Source organism: Herpailurus yagouaroundi, unplaced genomic scaffold (genome assembly GCF_014898765.1).
Source record: "Herpailurus yagouaroundi ecotype Mexico unplaced genomic scaffold, PumYag 140, whole genome shotgun sequence".
Lineage (NCBI taxonomy): Eukaryota > Metazoa > Chordata > Mammalia > Carnivora > Felidae > Herpailurus > Herpailurus yagouaroundi.
The window spans coordinates 68,612,022-68,631,212 of NW_024412395.1; the positions used below are offsets into that span (position 1 = coordinate 68,612,022).

Below are 19,191 nucleotides of genomic sequence, written 5' to 3' on the forward strand. Positions count from 1 at the left end.
ACCTCGCAAAGTATAGTATGAGAGACTTTGCCAAATTCACTAATAGGAACTCTGTAGTGTCAGGAAGACAGCTGGCATCTCTAATTAGCCACAAACATATAGAATTGTTTAATCGTAAGGTATTAAGTGACTTATGTTCTGTCATTTTTAAGCATATTCACTCCTCTCTACACAAATAAGGGTTACATTATTGTCAGCACTTTCTCAAGCCAGAGTGAAGCATTTGATTAGAAATGCTTAAAGAATGCATGCATGCAAGAGCTTGAGTCTTCTATAGGACAAGATGAATCAGACTCAATTGCTTGGACTGAAAAATAAAATAATGTGACAGCCAGATGAAAACTATGCCTGCCATAACACAACAGTGCAATCACGAATATACTAAACACCCCACCCCTGAATCATGGATAACGACAGCCCCAATATTTATTAAATAGTTGATACTATTTTTAAAAACCCTACTTCTTTTGATGTGAATTTCTTTGATCTCTTGGTATAAGAAACATTATATGTGGAATGAGAAGGTAAGCTTCTTTCTTTTCTTCTCTAGGCCTATTTCACTGAACTGTACACGATAGGAAAAAGTAGATGTCACCTACCATTAGTGAGAGATTCTAAGCCTATTGCCACATTTTGAAGCATCCCATTCAAAATTAAAACATCAATTAATCAAGGTGCTCAAAACAAAAATGAAGTCAAGAATGATAAAAATAAATAATAACAGTATAGGTGATTCCAGAATTATGTGTAATTCTCTATTTTAAAGTACAAAAATTTCTAGCATGACCTTTAAGTGAAAAACATCCATATATCAGCTCCAGAGAGAGCTTAAATAGTTTAACATCACACACACACACACACACACACACACACACACAAACATGTTTGGATCTCTTTTTTTTACTTTTTATTTATTTCTTGTAGTAATCTCTACACCCAGTGTGGGGCTTGAACTCATGACCCCAAGATCAAGAGTCATATGCTCTTCAACTGAGCCAGCTAGGTGCCCCCAAAACATGTTTGGTTTTCTTTACCTGTATTCCTGTGCTATAGGAAAAAGGAATATGTTCTGTTAAATCCAGAGAACAGTTGCATCTAATTCTGTGGGAGCTATTTGGAAAACAGAAACTTGTCTATAAATACAAAATATATTTTGAGAGAAAGGAACAAATTTGAATAAATAATTATACCTCTTTTAAATTGGGGGAAAAAGTGTCCCATATGATTTTTTTCTTTTAGAAAATTGCTGAATGTTTAAATGAAAATAAACTTCTGTCAAATTATGTTTTAACCTTATCATTTCATAAATGAATTTGTGATGAGTGGCTGAATAAGTGGTTCAATATTAGATTATAATCTCTTTAAGTCTAAGGTTTATACATTACTTTTCTGTTTGTACCCTAACAAACTCAGTGTGTGCCTTGTACACATTAGGTATTTGAGCAGCATAATTAATTTAGCAAATGAAAACTATTGGAACCATCAGTTAGAAACTACTATTCACCTGGAGGCATGTGCATGAGTTGCTGGGAAGTAATTTGGAGGCAAAAATGCAGAAAGTGAACAATGTCCTTGAAAACCCAAATTTACAGAGTGAAAGGAAATGGCACATCTATCAAATGATAAAAGTATAAAAATGAAATAAAATTTATGGGGCACCTGGGTGGCTCAGTCGGTTAAGCGGCCGACTTCGGCTCAGGTCATGATCTCACCGTCCATGAGTTCGAGCCCCGCGTCGGGCTCTGTGCTGACAGCTCAGAGCCTGGAGCCTGTTTCAGATTCTGTGTCTCCCTCTCTCTGACCCTCCCCCGTTCATGCTCTGTCTCTCTCTGTCTCAAAAATAAATAAACGTTAAAAAAATTTTAAAAATATGAAATAAAATTTAAAAATGAAATATAATAAAAATTGGAATTTGGTTAGCTGCTTTAATTTATTTAATTGTTAATCCACAGTTGTCTCCCAGTTTGTTTTATGCATTCTTCACTTGCTTCTTGTCACTAATAAACATGTAAATCAAAATGAAAATTTCTCTGAAGAAAAAATTTTCTTTGAAGAAATTGAAAATTAAGCAAGCTCTTTTTTGAAAAAATGATCAAGAAAGAAAGTGATAAAGAGAAGGTCTTGAGAAATGCTGGAAAAATCTAGGGAATTCTGTTGTAAAGAAAAACCTATGATCCTTTGGAAATATTTGTCTAAGTATGTCATTTCGGGACAGCTCCTGCCACATATGTAAGTTTGCTGGAAACTGTTCATTTCTGCACTGTCAGGATGGGATCATCTTGTACAGTTTACAACGTGGACAGGGCCTGAGGGGAGGGAAGGCCTAATTTTTCACTTTCTGGTTTTCTTGGCTAATCCTAGCTTAATATTGACTACAATAAACTTGGACTGTCCTAGCAGATTCGGAGAAAAACAGAAATAGGATTAAAAATATATCATTTGGTAAGGAGTGAGACTCTTCTCACAAACAGACCGCTCATTTTACAGACCTCCTCATTCCGACATATATTCACACCATCTCAATACAAGACAGTAGGTTCAAAGAACTATTATACTGACTTAAATTCCACAGAGCACTGAGATTTTTTTTATCCTTTCTCTCCTTTTCTTTTTACTAACACAACAGAAAGGATACATCTTTGATTATATCCTCACATTATTTTTTAGAAAAAACACTTTTGGATCTACTCTATGGGATTATCTTTGGAATAATTTTAGGAGACATGCAAGAAAGTTGGAACTATTACCTTATATTCACATTAAAACAAATTTTTTAAGGTTTATTTATTTTTGAAAGAGAGAGAGAGAGCATGAGCAGGGTAAGGAGCAGAGAGAGAGGAAGACACAGAACCTGGATCAGGCTCCAGGCTCTGAACTGTCAGTACAGAGCCTGACACAGGGCTCGAATTCATGAATCGTGAGATCATGACCCTAGCCGAAGTCAGATGCTTAACCGACTGAGCCCCCAAGGAGCCCCTCACATTTTGTTTTTTGATGCAATTTCACTCAACTTGTTTACTCCCATTTACTCATCAGAAATTGCAGCAAATTGTTTTTGGTAGTCTAAAAAAAAGAAAAAAAAAATTAAGCCTGCCCTTAATGGATCCGCCAATGGAAATATTCAAAATAATATATTTCTAACAAGTATGCAATTGAGAAAAAAAGCTGAACTGAATATAGTTACCCAAAATATTTCATTGAAGATGAAAACACTCATTTCAAGTTTCTGATCTCTTTCAAAGAAATTAATGCTACTCAAATCAATATAACATATGGGGATAAAAAGAATGCATTCTAGAACCAGACTTCACAGGTTTGAATCTTGCCTTTGCGTTCACTAACCAGGTGATCTTTGGCAGGCTATTGTACTACTCATCTGTAAAACAGGTATAAAAGTATATGCTCATAAGGTGGTAGTGAGGATTAAATGAAATATATATAATATTTTTATATATTATATCTTAAATACTTTAAATATAAATACAGTAAAACCTTAGATTGCAAGTACCTTGTTCTGCGAGCGTTCTGCAAGATGAGTAAACATTGCTAATAAATTTTAACTTGATGAACAAGTTGATGTCCTACAAAATGAGTGGTACATGACGCCAGAAGGCATATGACAACAACTGAGCGAATGGTTCTTGAAATTTACTTTGATACACAAGTGCTTTGGATGACAAAAATGTTTCCATAATGAATATGCCTGCAAACCAAGGTTTTACTGTATAAGAATTGATATTATCATTTTTATTAAGAAAGGCTTTGTTTATTGTTTTAATTACAGACAACCATCCACAATTATTTTTCCCTGACAATACCCTTCTTTGTACTAATAAAATAAAAATGTGTAAACCTGCTTTATAAGTCATTCATTAAACAGATATTTACTGAGCACCTACATGCCAGGAACTGCATTAGGTATTAGAAATTTAATATTTTTCAGATTTTATTATGAGATGTTTGGAGCTCTCTGCTTAGTACTTTTTGGGGCTAAGTGCTTAGACGACACTGTCAACAACAATTTCTGAGAATATATTCATTGTGGGAGACTCTCTTCCTCTTCTTCACTCAACCCCATTCCTTGCCTTTATCTATGCAAACCAGAACTAAAGGGCCAAACTTTTTCTTATAAGGCTTTAGAAAAATTATCTCTTGGATACAGATCCAAAATAAACAGTTCAAATAAGATATGCTTTGGGAAAATGTTAATAAACTTGCCTCAGGCAAATTATTTGAGTTTCCTTCATTTCTTCCATTTGGCAGAGATTTTACTTGGGATTAAAAAAAGAAGAAGAAGAAATGAAGAAAAACGTCACTAGATTTTATAGACGAATACTTTTATTCTAAAGTGATGACTTTCTTCTAAAACCACTATTCAAGGTTGAGAATTGGGAGGTCTTTAATTTAAATTTAAATTTAAATTATATAAATTAGGCCGGAAAAACAGTGAAATCACCAAAAAGCTTAGAGTCATTGGCATTGGACTAGATTCTCAGCATCTCCTCAGTGTACAGGTTCTTAGGGAGAGCCTTCCCTGTGAGGCTGTGTGCCAGGTGCTAGAGAAATGGTGACCACAAGAACAGGCACAATCCTTTCCCCATGGAGCTTGGTTTTGCAGGAAATATAAAATAGTAACTATGAGTGATCAAGTAAATTACCATAATAAATAAACAAATACCAGAAAATAAATTAAGCAGTTTTGGAATGTGATCATTCAATATGGCACATCCTTTGGGATTCTTTCTCAATACCTCAAAATCCTGTGTCTTACAATTTCTTTACCCCAAACTTTTGATGCCGATTTTCCCCCAATTCTAAGTTGTTGAAAAGAGAAAACAAGAAGTGTTGCCCTTATCTTTTTTAGCTGAAGATGAGAAAATTTAACTGCACCAATGTAGTGCTAGGAAGAACAATAAAGAAAGGGAACACCATGATGGGTACACAGAGACACTAGAGATGGCTGACATGACTGCTGTTGTTTCTTTCAGTTCACTTGTCACCCTTTCTTCTTGTGAACAGCAAGGAAGGATTTTGCTAACTAGTATTGGCCTCAATTGTTAACAATTTGGTGAGGTTCCAAAATCCACAGCCCCTAGAAATTTTCCTGGATCCCCTACTTGGAGAAGCACTGCAAACAACTTACAGCACACTAAATCAGAAAGGTTGGCCTGGAAAACCATTTATGTAATTTCTCTGCCTTTGTTTTGGGGAATCTTCCAAAAGAAGTGTCTAGAGAATCAGATATAATTTTGAGCAGGGTATGCTAACGTGGCTTCAGCAATGATTTTACTTTTCTTGTAATTTTGCACTTGACATCATTTTTTCCAGTGGTGTGTCCCAAATGCTGTCCCAACTGACTGTCTGGCCATATTTTGCTCCGTTGTTTGCTATAGCAAAAAGTGCAGATATACAATTGCCTTCTTCAACCTGATGTTAATTTCAGTGAAATCTCCCAAGATGTATCCTCTCCCCTTTTCCCCTACTAAATTTACATGATTTCAAAGAGCCCATCCGTTTTTGATTATATTTTGAATAGGAAATAATAACTCTTTGGTATTTTAAAACAATCCAAGAGCCTTATTTTAGCTATGGATTTCTTCTTATTAACTAATCATCGTAACTAGCAAACATATTTTTTTCTTTTTTCTTCCTTTCTCCAGCATAAATGTATGTTGCTTACACCACTTCAAGCCGGGAGATGGAGAGAGTCAGGGAATTGTCACACAACCCTACTCAGTTTAATCACATACTGACTCCAGCTACTAACCATTAGCTGCTGGCTTCCCATTGCCAGTCACACCCTAAATGGAGTTCCAGGAGTGACTGCCTCAGTTCATACCACCAAGAGTGATACAATGCTGACGCGGAATCTAGGTCAAAGAAGGTGCCCACTTGTGAGTTAACCTTGCCCCTAACGACCAAGAACTGGATTCCAGTTCCCACACACAAGGGACCTCTTGAGAATACCATTATCTGACTTCTATCTATTTTTTGGCATGCTCAACTAACCATACTGAAGTTTCCACACTGCTCCATGGAATTTAAACAAATAGAGCAAGCAATATAAAACAAAGAATTAAACAGTTGTGTTACATTTTGTGTGGGTGTTTGGATTTGTGGCGGGAAAGGGAAATTTCAGTATTTTGATTTGATATTTTACACTTTTTTTTTCCTTTTTAAAATTTCAATTGCAAGGAAATTGAGTCAAGGGAAGTAAAACAGCTCAAACAAAAAAGTGTGAGAACTTCCTTTTCAAGTATTTTGTTCTTATGATACTCATTTATATGCCATTTTTTTTTGTTTTTACACCCCCCCCCCAAAAAAACACGTTAAAATTGTGATGAATTTCTAGTTCAATTATTTAAATTCATTGTGAAATGACGTATGGATTTTCTGTCATTTTCTCTTACAATCCTTGGTAAATTACCTGTGTTTCTTTCCATTGTACAAATTACTTTTTTTTAGTGGTCTCTTACTTGTAATACTTGTGGTAAACACAGAGTTTGACTGCTTTCCATTTGTTTGCTAACCACTTCTATTGTTTATTTTTTCTTATTCTAGAAATAAATTAATAACATCTGGAAGTTTTAAAAATCCATTATAAATCCAAAGACTTCCTTTGCTGGAAAGAGTGACCTTTCTTCTTTCAGAGTGATAGAAATACTGGGAGTTATTAGCTTTTTGAAAATTACATGAATTCTAAAGAATACAAAGGAAATAGAGTATTTCATATGTATTTTGTTGAATTAAGTGTTTCATATTTTAAATCACATGTCACTTGATATTTATTAATCACCTACTGTATGCAAGATTCTATAACAACTGCTATGGGGTATAAAAAGATGAACAAACCTAAATCTTACCCTAGAGTAGCTTTTCATTTAATAAGGAAGGTAAAAAGCTGTAAATCAAAAGAAACTAACAACCATGGGAAAGATCAGGGAAGTTAGGGGAAGAGGAAAATATTTCAACAGGGTATATCAGAGAGATTTCCTATATTAGGTGATCTGTGGGTTGAGTCTTAAAAATGTGGTAGAGGAAAGATCATACAGAGATGCATATACAGATATAGGAAAGATCATGTCAGACAGAAAGGCAACACAAGAAAAAGCATGGAAACAAATAAACATAGGTAGATATTAGAGAAAGAGAGCTATTCGATTTAAGAAGGTAGTGCCTAAATCAAGATAAATTGCATATTGGAAACTATCTAAGAGAATTTGCCTCTTGTTGGGGTGGGGATGGGAAATGGAAAGGGTAGATGGACTTGAAAGAATAGAAATAAAGTAACAGTAATCTATTCAGTATCATCATCCAAAGATTAGCGCTTTGCATAATCATGATGGCATAATTTTTATGTGGAAACTTTTTACTTGGAGTGGTTATTTTCATTAGTCAGATGTTTTGATTTAATCACATCATGAAATGTATCTAACATCTGTAAAATGGTGAAGGGTGGAAGCAAATTCTTAATATGATTCCTATAAATTTTAAGAAATACTTACATTATTAAACACCTAAAATTTTTCCACACTTTTATTTATTTACTTTTCAATAAGTTTAAATCCTTGAGGGGTGCACCATCATACAGATTCTGTGTCCAATGACCTTAGCAGGAAGATTGCTTCAGAATTTGGCAGGAACTATGCCTCTGTTTTCACTGGCACCTCTCCCCAGATTACTTTGATTTTGTTTGGTTGGCCACCAGGAGTCACTGTGTTGTCCTTTGTGTGCCTAAGAACATTTTTTGTCCAAATAGAATTCAGTTTTATCTCAGGGATAAGTGTCTTCAATTTAAGAAGAGCTATGTGCACCCTCTGGTTCTGGAGACTCCACTTAAGCCATCAAAAATGGTCTTGGACCATACTCTTGCAACCATACTTTCATTTTAGAAATCCTGTTCCCAGCAGGCTTCCATAGGCCCCAAAATGGCAGGAAGAGAATGCCTAATATTTTAAATACTCCATTCCAATCCCATAAATTTTTTTGACATTTCCCAATACCTATTATGTTCAAGGGACTGTGCTTGCTGTTGTGTACGATTTTAAAAAGAAGATGGGGGGGCGCCTGGGTGGCGCAGTCGGTTAAGCTTCCGACTTCAGCCAGGTCACGATCTCACGGTCCGTGAGTTCGAGCCCCGCGTCAGGCTCTGGGCTGATGGCTCGGAGCCTGGAGCCTGTTTCTGATTCTGTGTCTCCCTCTCTCTCTGCCCCTCCCCCGTTCATGCTCTGTCTCTCTCTGTCCCAAAAATAAATAAACGTTGAAAAAAAAAATTAAAAAAAAAAAAAAAAGAAGATGGGGTAATAAATAAGAATGACCTATACGTAGGAATAAAATAAATACATAAATAAATGTAAATATAAAGCAAAGCTATTAAAATAGTGTTGCCACATGAAAGCTAAGATTCCAGAGGGCTGAACTTGGATCCTTGAAAACAAAAGGAGCCCATTTGCCATAGCTCCCTCCCACCAAGAATTTAATGTTGGTATTATTTTATAGACCAATAACATACCTAAATACAGAGCTTTTTAAAACTTGATTTAAGGCACAGTCAAAAATAAAGTCTTTAGACAATTAAAACAGGATATTTTTTACATGAACACTATAACCTGAAGACAGGTTAGCTGTATAAAGTAATAGTCACAAAGTTAAACAGAGAAAGGCCACATTTTCATCCATTTTGGGAGAGGGAGGCCAATGGCTGAAAATCTCTGTGTCCTAAAGAAGAATTATTTGGATTAAAAGATCCTAAATCTGGGCCCCCTCTCCCCCAGTGAATATCTTAATATAAAAATATTGATAAGAATTAAAGTTAGTCTGCATTTGAAGCATGCAAATCCAACAAGTTCAGCTTTGGCCCATCTAATGCTTCTATCTGTAGATCGTGATTTGGGCCTCCTTTTTTTATCTGTAGACAGAATTGGCTACGTTTAAAAAGCTATTGCAGCTGTGTTGGATATTGCTGAAAATTCCTAAGTATGACTCAAATGACAAATTATATTTGATATAGAGTCTAGTGGGATTTGCAGAGAAGAGCTTCAATCCTGAGAATGATTAAGTTAACTGAAGACCCAACAGGGAACTCCTAAACTACAAGATGTTGCATCCAAGCCTCTGTCACCTTTGTGGCAAAATTTATAAAGTAATCACACTGTTCTGGATGAGTCAGTGTGTTAGGTAATGAGATGAATTTCAGTTTTCTATGAATTTTCAAATATAGTTACCATAATAATTATGATGGCAAATGAATCATCACTGAAACACAAGTATATAAAGACTTCATTCAGGAGGACATACTGACAATGCTTCAGAAACTTTCACATGAATTAAAATATGTATATTAAGGCAATTTCCAGGAAATTGCACTTGCTCAAATTTTTGTCAATCCTTAAAAGTGTGTGTGTATATATACATACATATATGTATGTGTGTGTATATATATATACATATATATATATAAACATACACACAGACACACATGTAAACACACTCAGACACACGTGTGAATTCTCCTGCATGTCCTAAAATTGGACCCCATCATTCAGTGTAATGGGGTTATACTGAATATAGTATACAATATTTACTCAAAAATTTTTAAATTATAGCAATGCTGGAAATTACATAAAATTACATAAAAGTTAATGACAAGCCAGAAATCAGAAGAATAGCAGTTTTTAGATTGGCTATTAACTCTCCAACTTCATTCTTTCTCTTCTTTCCAAACTTTTACAATCCTCCATTAGAAAACATACAAAATTAAGTGCCAAATTTGTGTTCACCCAATTCTTAAATTGCATAAAAATATCTTTACCACAATCAGTGACTAATCCAAGTGGAAAACATTTGAAAAAAAAATTGGAAAGTGTGCTATTTAATTCCAATCCCAATGAGTAATTTTGAGAGTCGTGTAACCTCTTTGAACTTGGGATGATTTTCAGTAGAAAAACATAAGGATAGAAATGCAGAACCTCAGTCAGACCAGCAAAGGATATAAAAAGAATAGATTGGAATAAAGCTATTTAGTGTTTCCAAAATGAGCGTGTGGTAGCACACTTCATTTTACTAAATGGCAAGGAAATCTGAGTCTTGTCCAAAAGTAAAACTTCAAGGCTAGAGAGAACAGGTTATCAATATAGTTCAATGGGAACAAGAATAAGAAGACAAATAATTCTACCTTGTGCACTAAGAAGAAATTAAAGAAAGGAATCTCAAAGAATTAGTCTTAGTAAATCACTCAAATATTTGTCTGTCATGTGCCCTACCAATGTCATTGCTTCAATCTTGGATTTATCTATGGTTAGATATGCCCAAGTTCTTTATCTACATGACATTTTTTTTTTTAACATTTATTTATTTTTGAGAGAGAGAGAGAGACACAGAGACAGCGTGCGAGTGGGGGAGGGCAGAGAGAGAGGGAGACACAGAATCCAAAGCAGATTCCAGGCTCTGAGCTGTCATCACAGAGCCCAACACGGGGCTCAAACTCATGAACAGTGAGATCTTGACCTGAGACGAAGTCAGACGCCAACCGACTGAGCCACCCAGGCGCCCCAGGACATGACATTTTTCCACCATATTTCTAGCTCAACTACACACATAGTGTGTATTTGTCCAAAAGTTTTTTAAAGGGAACATAACTCTCCAAATGTGTTTTCACACGTGTAAACTAAATGAACTGATCCATCTCACCATAAATAGCAAAGAAAATCTGCATTGTGTTTTACAATTGGATTACAAATTACCCTATCGTAGGGTGCAATTCTGCTATGGATTTGGTATGTTTTTAAGTGCATCCCATCATAGATACATTTTAAAGGACCTTACAGTGATTTGAAAGCACATAGAAAATGTCCATAAAAATCATGTATCTCCTTGGCTTAGAAAAGAAAATCACACAATGAAGCAGTACAAGTAGGAGACAGAGTTCTCCTCCATGTGTTTCTCATGATGGAGATAATTGATTTTCTTATTGCAATTGTAGAGAGCACTGCTGACATTCACTGGTCTACTGAGTTCATCACAGCTGTGTTGATGCATCTCTCCCAGGCTGCCTTTTCCACTGAACTGGAAAAGATTTGAATTTTTGGTTGATAATTTGCCACACCCTCGTTTTGCCTCATCTTTCCAGTCTCTTTGTTAAAGGAGAGCCACATTAATCAGTGCTTTGAAGGGTACAGGTGTTTAGATTTGTGTTAAAGCTCCAAATGTAATCCGGAGAACAAAATGACATGTCTGTGTGAGCTGGTTAATATCAGTGGATCCAGGGATGTATGGAAAAGAATGATAAAATACAATAGAAAGGGTACATATAATACCTGAAATAAAGCATAAAAAGCATTATTTAAAAAATAATATAATTTTTCACACCGCAAAACGATTTTAATGAGGAAATTTAACAAATTTCAACTTTTATTGACCAAAGCAATAAGATAATAAATATAGATACATGAATTTTTTTTTTTTTTTTCTGCAAGTGTCAGGGGCACCTAGAGAAAGATGCATCACATTTCTGGCTTAGTTTGAATGCAAGGTCTTTTTTGTTCTGTTTTGTTTTTATTTTTTAAGTATAGGGTGAAGGTTATTGGAAGACACGAAGATGTATGTAATAGTCTCTTCCCCAACATCTTCACAGTGATCCAGTAAAACAACTTATTTTTTTTCCCTGTTTACTTTTTTTTTCCCTCAAGTGGTGATTCTCCAATCTAAAATCAGACGACTCACAAGAGATTGGTCCAACCGGTTCTCTTTTCTTGTCATCAGATTATGTCATCTACACTGGGACATCTCTGTGCTTTTTGTAACTGGGCCTGGGATTCAAGCCTACCACTCTCCATCCTTACAGAATAGATATATACCTGGGAATATACATATAGCATGTAAATTGAATAAAAATTGGGCAACATGAATCGAGAGAAAGAAAGAGATGAAGGCAAGTTTAAAGAAGGACAGTTTTGAGCTGGGTCGTAGAGAAGTGACTTCATGAATTGGTGTGAGATGGAGAGAATTTTCTGGGCACATGCACACATGGAAATGGCCACAGTTGAGTTAACATGGAAAAAATAAAATAAATACAGAGGACTGTGACTAGAATTGAAGAACCAAGATAGAATATACAGGTGACTGGTGATTCAGGTGTAAATAAATGTCCTCCTTACTAAAAATATCTGGATACTGCAGACATGCATGTTTTTCTGGCAAAGATTTATCAAAGACTTGCAGGTAGTATTTACACCCCTTTCAAATATGACCCAGAAATTACTCTTTAGATCCAGACCTGCATTGAAAAGCTACGTTAATGTGGCCTGGAAATTGTACGTATGAACATCTAAATTTAGAAACTTATGCCCATCTAGATAAAATGAGAGCTTCTACTGGTACTCTTTTGATATTCCATGAGATAAGCCCTTTCCCTTCCTTTTTCTTACAAAGTCAAATCATGAAAAAGCTAAATGTTTCTCTAGAAAACTCTGTTCTGGCTTTCACAAGCAGCATGAAAATTTGAAATCTCACCAGAAATCACTCTTTGGCTTGCCAGAGACATTTGTGAGAAATAGAAACAGCTATTGGTAAGTATCTAACTTTTAAGATGCCACGCAAACATAGCTCAGATCCTTAGTCTTTTGACATTCGCCTGAAACTGAACTTCTAGGACCCAGAGTGGGTGGATGAGAAGGGACAAACAGAGGCTTTTCTTCCAGTTAATCTCTAACAGTTCCCTATTTAAATTGAATGAGGGCGGATTCGGGCAAAATCCCAATATAAAAAACTTCTAGGAAGATAAGATTTGCAAATTAGCCATGCCCAAGAAAAGGGCATCAAGCAATTTCTCAAAATCAACCAGTTGTTAATGTTGTCAGGGGAAATGAAAATATATGCACTTAATTCTTTCATCAAAACACAGGGCACAGCATGTGGACATACATTCTTAAGTTATACGAACATATATGTATGTGAATAAAATATGTAGCAAACTTGTACACAAACCGATGCACACAAACTCCAGATGTATTCTTTTTCTTACTTTGTGGGTTGTGTCTTCTATAAGGGGAAAAAGACATATTAATCACTTCTTTTACTGCTAAGGGGATGGGTGCTGCTCTCATATTTCAGAAAGGGGCTGGAAAGTGAGGGAAGCCAAACTTTTTCCTATTTAAGGCCAAAGCAAAGGAATCTCAGTGGCTGAGTTTTATGACGGGCCCGGTGCTGAAGGGCAGGGAACATCTGATGGTGCTACTTTGAACTGCTTTTCTTTTCTCCTTTTTGCACAAAGAGTCTCATGTCTGATATTTAGACATGATGAGCTTTGTGCAAAAGGGGACCTGGTTACTTCTTGCTCTGCTTCATCCCACTGTTATTTTGGCACAACAGGAAGGTGAGTAGGTACTGCTTTCAAGAAACTTCATGCGGTTTTTGTCGTTACTTCTCCGTACAAACAGGTATAAAGGGGAAATTAATCTCCGAGAAGTTAATTGCCTCTGTAAGCTCCTAATTGGGGAATGTAGAACGGACTGTGATGGTGCTTTTTTAGACTTGCTTAGGAAGAATGTTGTCATTTTTGTATTTAAAAGTTTTCTGGTTGTCTAAGATAAAGATGTTCTGGTACTAACTCATTTTCATGCCAGCGGCACTGGAAACTTTGTAAATGGCTTTTTAAAAAGTGCCCCTCCTGGATTGTTAACATCTTGGAATGCTTCCTTAGGCAGTCTGGAAGTTATTGGTCTCTTGTAACACTTTTACACTCTTTTGTATGCTGGATTCTTTGTAAGGATAGAATACTGAGCATTGTTTTCTCAATAAGATAATGCATTTTAAGGACAGCATGCATTCAGAATAATTTAAAGGAAAATAGGCACTATTCAAGGTATTGAATATATTTCTGTAAAATGGCAACAAGTGAGTATCTTCAGTGTTCTTTAAATGGACTCAAACGGCTAAAAATGTTTCATCATTCCTATATTTATTCTGTTTCAAGCACTTACACGGTCGATTAATACATGTTTTCTAATAATTTATTGCTAAGGGTCTGGTGTTTTCCACACGTCCTACATTTTAACTGCATTTGCATTAATGAAGAGAATGTTTAAAAAAATGTTTTCAAAAAAATGTTTTCAACAGGAATGTTTCACTTTTCTGCAAACAAGGTAAAAAGATACTGGTACTGTTTGACTTCAAAAAGTTGATTTGTTTTATTTTCTAACAACTGCAAACAATGGTTTTTCTGCTCTAATCCCCCCCAAATCACATTTGTTTTCGTTATTTGATTGTGTGAAAATATTTCTTTCAATTCATGTTTCTCATAGTCATGAAAATACTGGACGCATTGGGATACAAACTTCCACAGAAATAAATATTTAAATGCTAAATTTAAAGATGTTAGAAGAAATTATTACACATCAATTTCTGTTTGCACGTAATCAAAAGGATTAGTATTTCAATCTAGTTTTTGCAAACATGTGTCTGAAAATAGTTTTTGTGTTTAATTTCAAATCTTTGATGTCCTTGAAAGTCATATATAAGTGGGGGAGGGGGCGGGGGGGGAGACACCCAATGACATCTCTTCAGCTACAATCAGCCTGTGGCCACGAAAGAAAAGAAACATCCATATTGCTTGTTCCTCTCATTTCCTCTCCCCCTTATTCCTCTTTTCCCTTTCTGTCCCCTCCTTCTTCGTCTCTCCACCCCTTTGGCTCTTTTGCACCTCCTCCCCCTTTTCATTCCTTCACTAGTCACCCCCCTTTCCTAGGCAAGCCCATGTTTCCTCATCTCTCCTCCCTCTCTTCCTCTAGCACTTCCTCCCTGGTCCCCATGTGTCCTCCCTGTGCCTCCATCTCTCCTGTTTCTTCTTTCCTCTTGCCCCCTCCCACTGTCTTTCCCTGGGACTCTGAGTCCTCCTTCCTTCCTCATTCTTCTCTCCTCCTCCTTCCCACTTTGTCCCTCCCAGAACCTGCTTCAGCTCCTAGTCCTTGGTGAGGGTACCAAATGCCTACTGCCACATCCCTAGCCCAATAAAGGCATTTATCTCTTTTAAAGCTCTTAAGTTCTCCTGATTTGGTGGGGGGAGGTAGGTAAAAATCACAGAGTTGCCGTTTATTGGAAAGACTAACAAACCTTTGGTGTTTAGTTCAAAAGACTGACAAAATATTTGCAGTTGCCCGGTAGTGACAATCTTATATCAGCATTATGGCTGTTTTTCTTCTCCATCCAACTTTAGAGGGAAAATAAGTGTTTAATACCTTTGTTATCTCTACATCACACAAGTTCTTTGCATTTTTCCTTTTCTCTTTAGCTACAGAACACAACAAATTGTTATGAAATTTGCCATTATATTTGTGTGCTTTTAAGCTCAAAAGAAGTTGAGAGGGATTTTGGTCAGCTTACGATTTTTGTTTGTCATGAAAAAAAGTTTAAGTATTTTAAGATAGTAAGTACTTTTTGCATTCCCTATAAATTTAACAAGAAAATTCTGCTGGTAGATTAGCTTTGGGGACAGTACAGACGGTGGCTGAATATACAGCAGGCTGAGAACAGAAAAATACAGTTCTGGGATATAGGTTTCTTATATCTGCTCTGAGAATTTCAGAGACAAATAGCCCAACCCGAAAGAATACTAACTTCTAGTCCACTCACACACGTTTTCTGGAGCATAAAACATGTCCCTCCCAAAGAATTTTGGTCCCTTTACAAATTTATAAAGTTCTGTTTAATTCATGTATTTTATTCCACCAATGGAGAAATGTGGTCTGTTTTATATTTCCTGTAGTTTATAAACATGCCAAATTTGTAGCACAAAGACTCGCCACCTAGTGGCTGACAGTGTTACCATTTACACAACCAATGCCAACATAAATGTTACACAGCTGGATTCCATATTTTAGAATGAGATTTAAAAATATTACATGTGCGAATTTTAAATATGAAACATTACTTTCCTAAGGAAATAGTGTATCACTGATAAAATATTGCCAAACACACATACACACAAACACATGGTAGCAATAGTCAAAGACTGGAAATGAGCTTGAATGTTATGGCCATTTTCAAAATTCCACATGTAACTATTCCACATATAACATATAACTATTTTTTTAATATTTGTCAAGTTTTTTATGTAGTCCTTATTTTATACAAGTATTTTAGTCACTTATTAGATGGATAAATTAATAGATATTATTAAGTAATATTGCTTCTTTAGGGTAAGGAGATAAACTTTATTTTAATTAAAAATGTTCTAATGATTGAACTTATATTTTGCTACCCTGATAATTCCACTGTCATAATGAACTGTGGGACTTTAATTATTTTAGGATTACAAAATAAATGGACTTAAGAGAACCAGTTCCTCATTACAGGTTATGAGAGTCTATTTTCCATTATGCTTAAGGAGAGAATTTGTAACCCATAAAGTAGCAATCAAGTTTTCTGGTTGGTGCTGCTCCCCAAGTTAAACCTATCTAATAAATAAAATATGGCATAAAATCACAAGAAACACTTCTCCCTTTAAGAGGCGAGAAAGCATAACTGCTCATGCATTTCAGGGTCAGTAATCTCACATGAATTTAGTGCTTTAGTTGAGATTATACAACTAGGAAATGACAGGGTTAAGACTAGGATCAAAACTCTGTTAAATCTTAGGCAATTAGAGAACACAAAACATACATTAATTCTAGAGCATCTGACTTTGCTCATTCTTGTAACTTTGTCATTGAAAGGGAATACTAAAAAATTGTATATTATCCTAGAAAATATAGGAGAGAATGCATTTCTAAAGGGGAAAAACAGTAGATTTTTCTCTATTTAGCACTCAACGTTGAATTGGTAGCCCTATTTTTAAACAAGAGAAGCAAAATCTCAGTTATGATTTAACCAGAAATTATCTTCCGTTCTGTAATAATATAAATTTTAAGTAAATAAAGTATTGATACAAAATTTTGTGTTTTTCATTCATGATACCTTGCATTTTTTACCATCCACAGAGTATTCAACATCAGATGATCTAAAGACCTATGGGTAATTAGATATTCTGATTAAATTCTGGAATTAAACAACTCAGTGTCATAAGCAGAAAGAGCAAAGCCACTGGAACAATTCTGGGAAAGAAGGAAATACTGTGATAATGTGCCTAATTTAACTAATTTAGGTTCCTGGTTTGATGTCTTACCTACAGGCTTATATTCAAAGGTTAAGAACTGTTGGCTCCAGGAGTTTTCCAGGAGTAGAGTTGAGACAAAATAAAAGAAAAAGCCCCTGTTTTACACCTACAGAGTCACTTGCCAGACCTTGAGTAGTCATTCAGAGAAGAGTGCCATCTACTGAAACCTCATGGTTTTCATTGCCGATGACTGGTGCAGAGTTCCAAAGGTTTTGTAGCCCAGTCTTTTATTTTGTAACATCAAATGATATCACCGCCTTGAAGTCATTAAAGTGGATTGCTTAAGAGTTAAAGTTTTAAAGATGAAAGATGTTATTGCCTTTGCTGGACATGAAGAACATTTGTAAGGTTTCCAGGTCTGCAATAACCTTCTGGAAACGTCTCAGTGGACTGTTTCTTGTAAAACAGTCTTCCTTGGAAAAAAGCTCAGTCCCATTGTTTTCCACACTCAAAAAAAAAAAAAAAAAAGAAGAAGAAGAAGAAGAAGAAGAAGAAGAAGAAGAAGAAGAAGGAGAGGGAGGTGTAGTGTAAAAAAAAATCCAGAGTTTTCAAAGGGGAAACTGCCTGTTTCATATCAAAATGACAACGGAAAAAATGAGATAGCTACTCTTATACAAATCATTTGTTAACTGCAGCTTGAGGAGTTACATGAACCACTAGAATGTCTGTCTGTGTCTAATGAAAACACAGCAGAAGTGGATTCCTTTCAGATTAACTAATAAAACCCTTGTATTTTCCATGGCTGAGGTCAAGAACTGCCATTTAAAATGTAAATTAATGAACAAAATGAAAAGTTCAAAGAAGAAGGCAAAAGTTAAAATGCCCAAAAGATCTAAAAATCAAAGACAAAGGATCCAGAACCTATTAAAAGTTAAATTTGCTTTAAAAACTTGCATTGAGAAATTCCTGTTTCAGTGAAATGGCATTTATTTTTCTGAAACTATGCTTTCTATCGTATTTGCTGTGGAGGATGACAAACAGGGAATGTGTTTCTCAAAATTAATTAAAACCAGAGGAACGTTCTTTGGAGCTGAAGAATATGTTCATAATGTTTAAGCTTAGAAGGGAAGCTCTAATGAAGTTAGGAGTTCATCAATATGAAACATTTAGAAAAAATAGATTTGCAGAATCATTATCTTAGTGAGACACCCTAATTATGATTTTTGGTTTTTTTTTTTGCATTGGATACTTAAACCTTATCTGTTTGTGGCTTTTGCTGTGAGGATAAGGCTTCTCTGTATACAGTAAAACGTATGCTGGGTTTCCCAATCACACATTAATCGTGTTGGTGGTCTGCATGTCATTAGGGTGGCCTTGGAGATATATCTCTTTTTCCTAAGGTCAGGAGAAAATAAACATCAGAATTGAACTCCAGATACTATCTTCTTGTTTTGAGACCAGATAGAAAAATATTCTGCAGAAGAATGTTATCCCTTAAAAAAAAGAAAAAAAAAAAAAAAACGAAAAACACTGTCTTGTTAGACTCTGCTTTTAAGCGTGCAGGGCTTAGAAACCATAATGGGATAGGGTTTGGAAGTTGCCCTTGAAATTGCAGGAAGAGTTAAGAGTATCAAATTTAGAGATAGCTTTTCCAGGTTCAACTCTTAGCTTTGCTTCTACCATGTAACCTGGGAAAATCACTCAGCTTCTCTGGGTCTCAGATCCCTTATCTGTAAAATGAAGATTATATCAGCACTCAGCCATAGAGTCTTGGGAAGATTAAGTAAAATAGATGTGCAAAGCACTCAGAACAGTGTCAGTGACATAGGCAATACTATACCCGCACTGCCTAGTATTAGTTTTACTGGTAGTGCAAAATAAAATTACTGTAAGGAATTAAAGCACTTAGTGACTTAGTGATAAGTAAAGTAAGATATAAAATCTTAGTGATGAGATGCAAAATTTGAAGATGTTTGGCAACTGTAATAAAATAAGTAGAATATATTTTCTTCAGTATTGCTATAATTTGTCACTAATCAGTTTATGTTATAATGAGATTGCTGATTGTTAGAAACTTTTAATTCTAATTCTCTAATTATTTT

General features: G+C 35.4%; 1 protein-coding gene across 3 annotated transcripts in view; it reads left to right on the forward strand.

Moving 5' to 3' along the window:
* The first annotated feature begins 13,170 nt into the window (after positions 1-13,170).
* The window catches only part of COL3A1 (collagen type III alpha 1 chain), a 49,139-nt gene continuing 43,118 nt past the window's right edge, over positions 13,171-19,191 (forward strand). For 2 of the 3 annotated variants that reach the window (XM_040475620.1, XM_040475622.1), the window contains exon 1: positions 13,172-13,372. In XM_040475620.1, coding sequence (XP_040331554.1) covers positions 13,294-13,372 — 79 coding nt within the window. In that variant the 5' untranslated portion in view covers positions 13,172-13,293. Of the gene's footprint in view, positions 13,373-19,191 lie in introns of all 3 variants that reach the window. The other variant, XM_040475621.1, reaches the window with a different exon arrangement.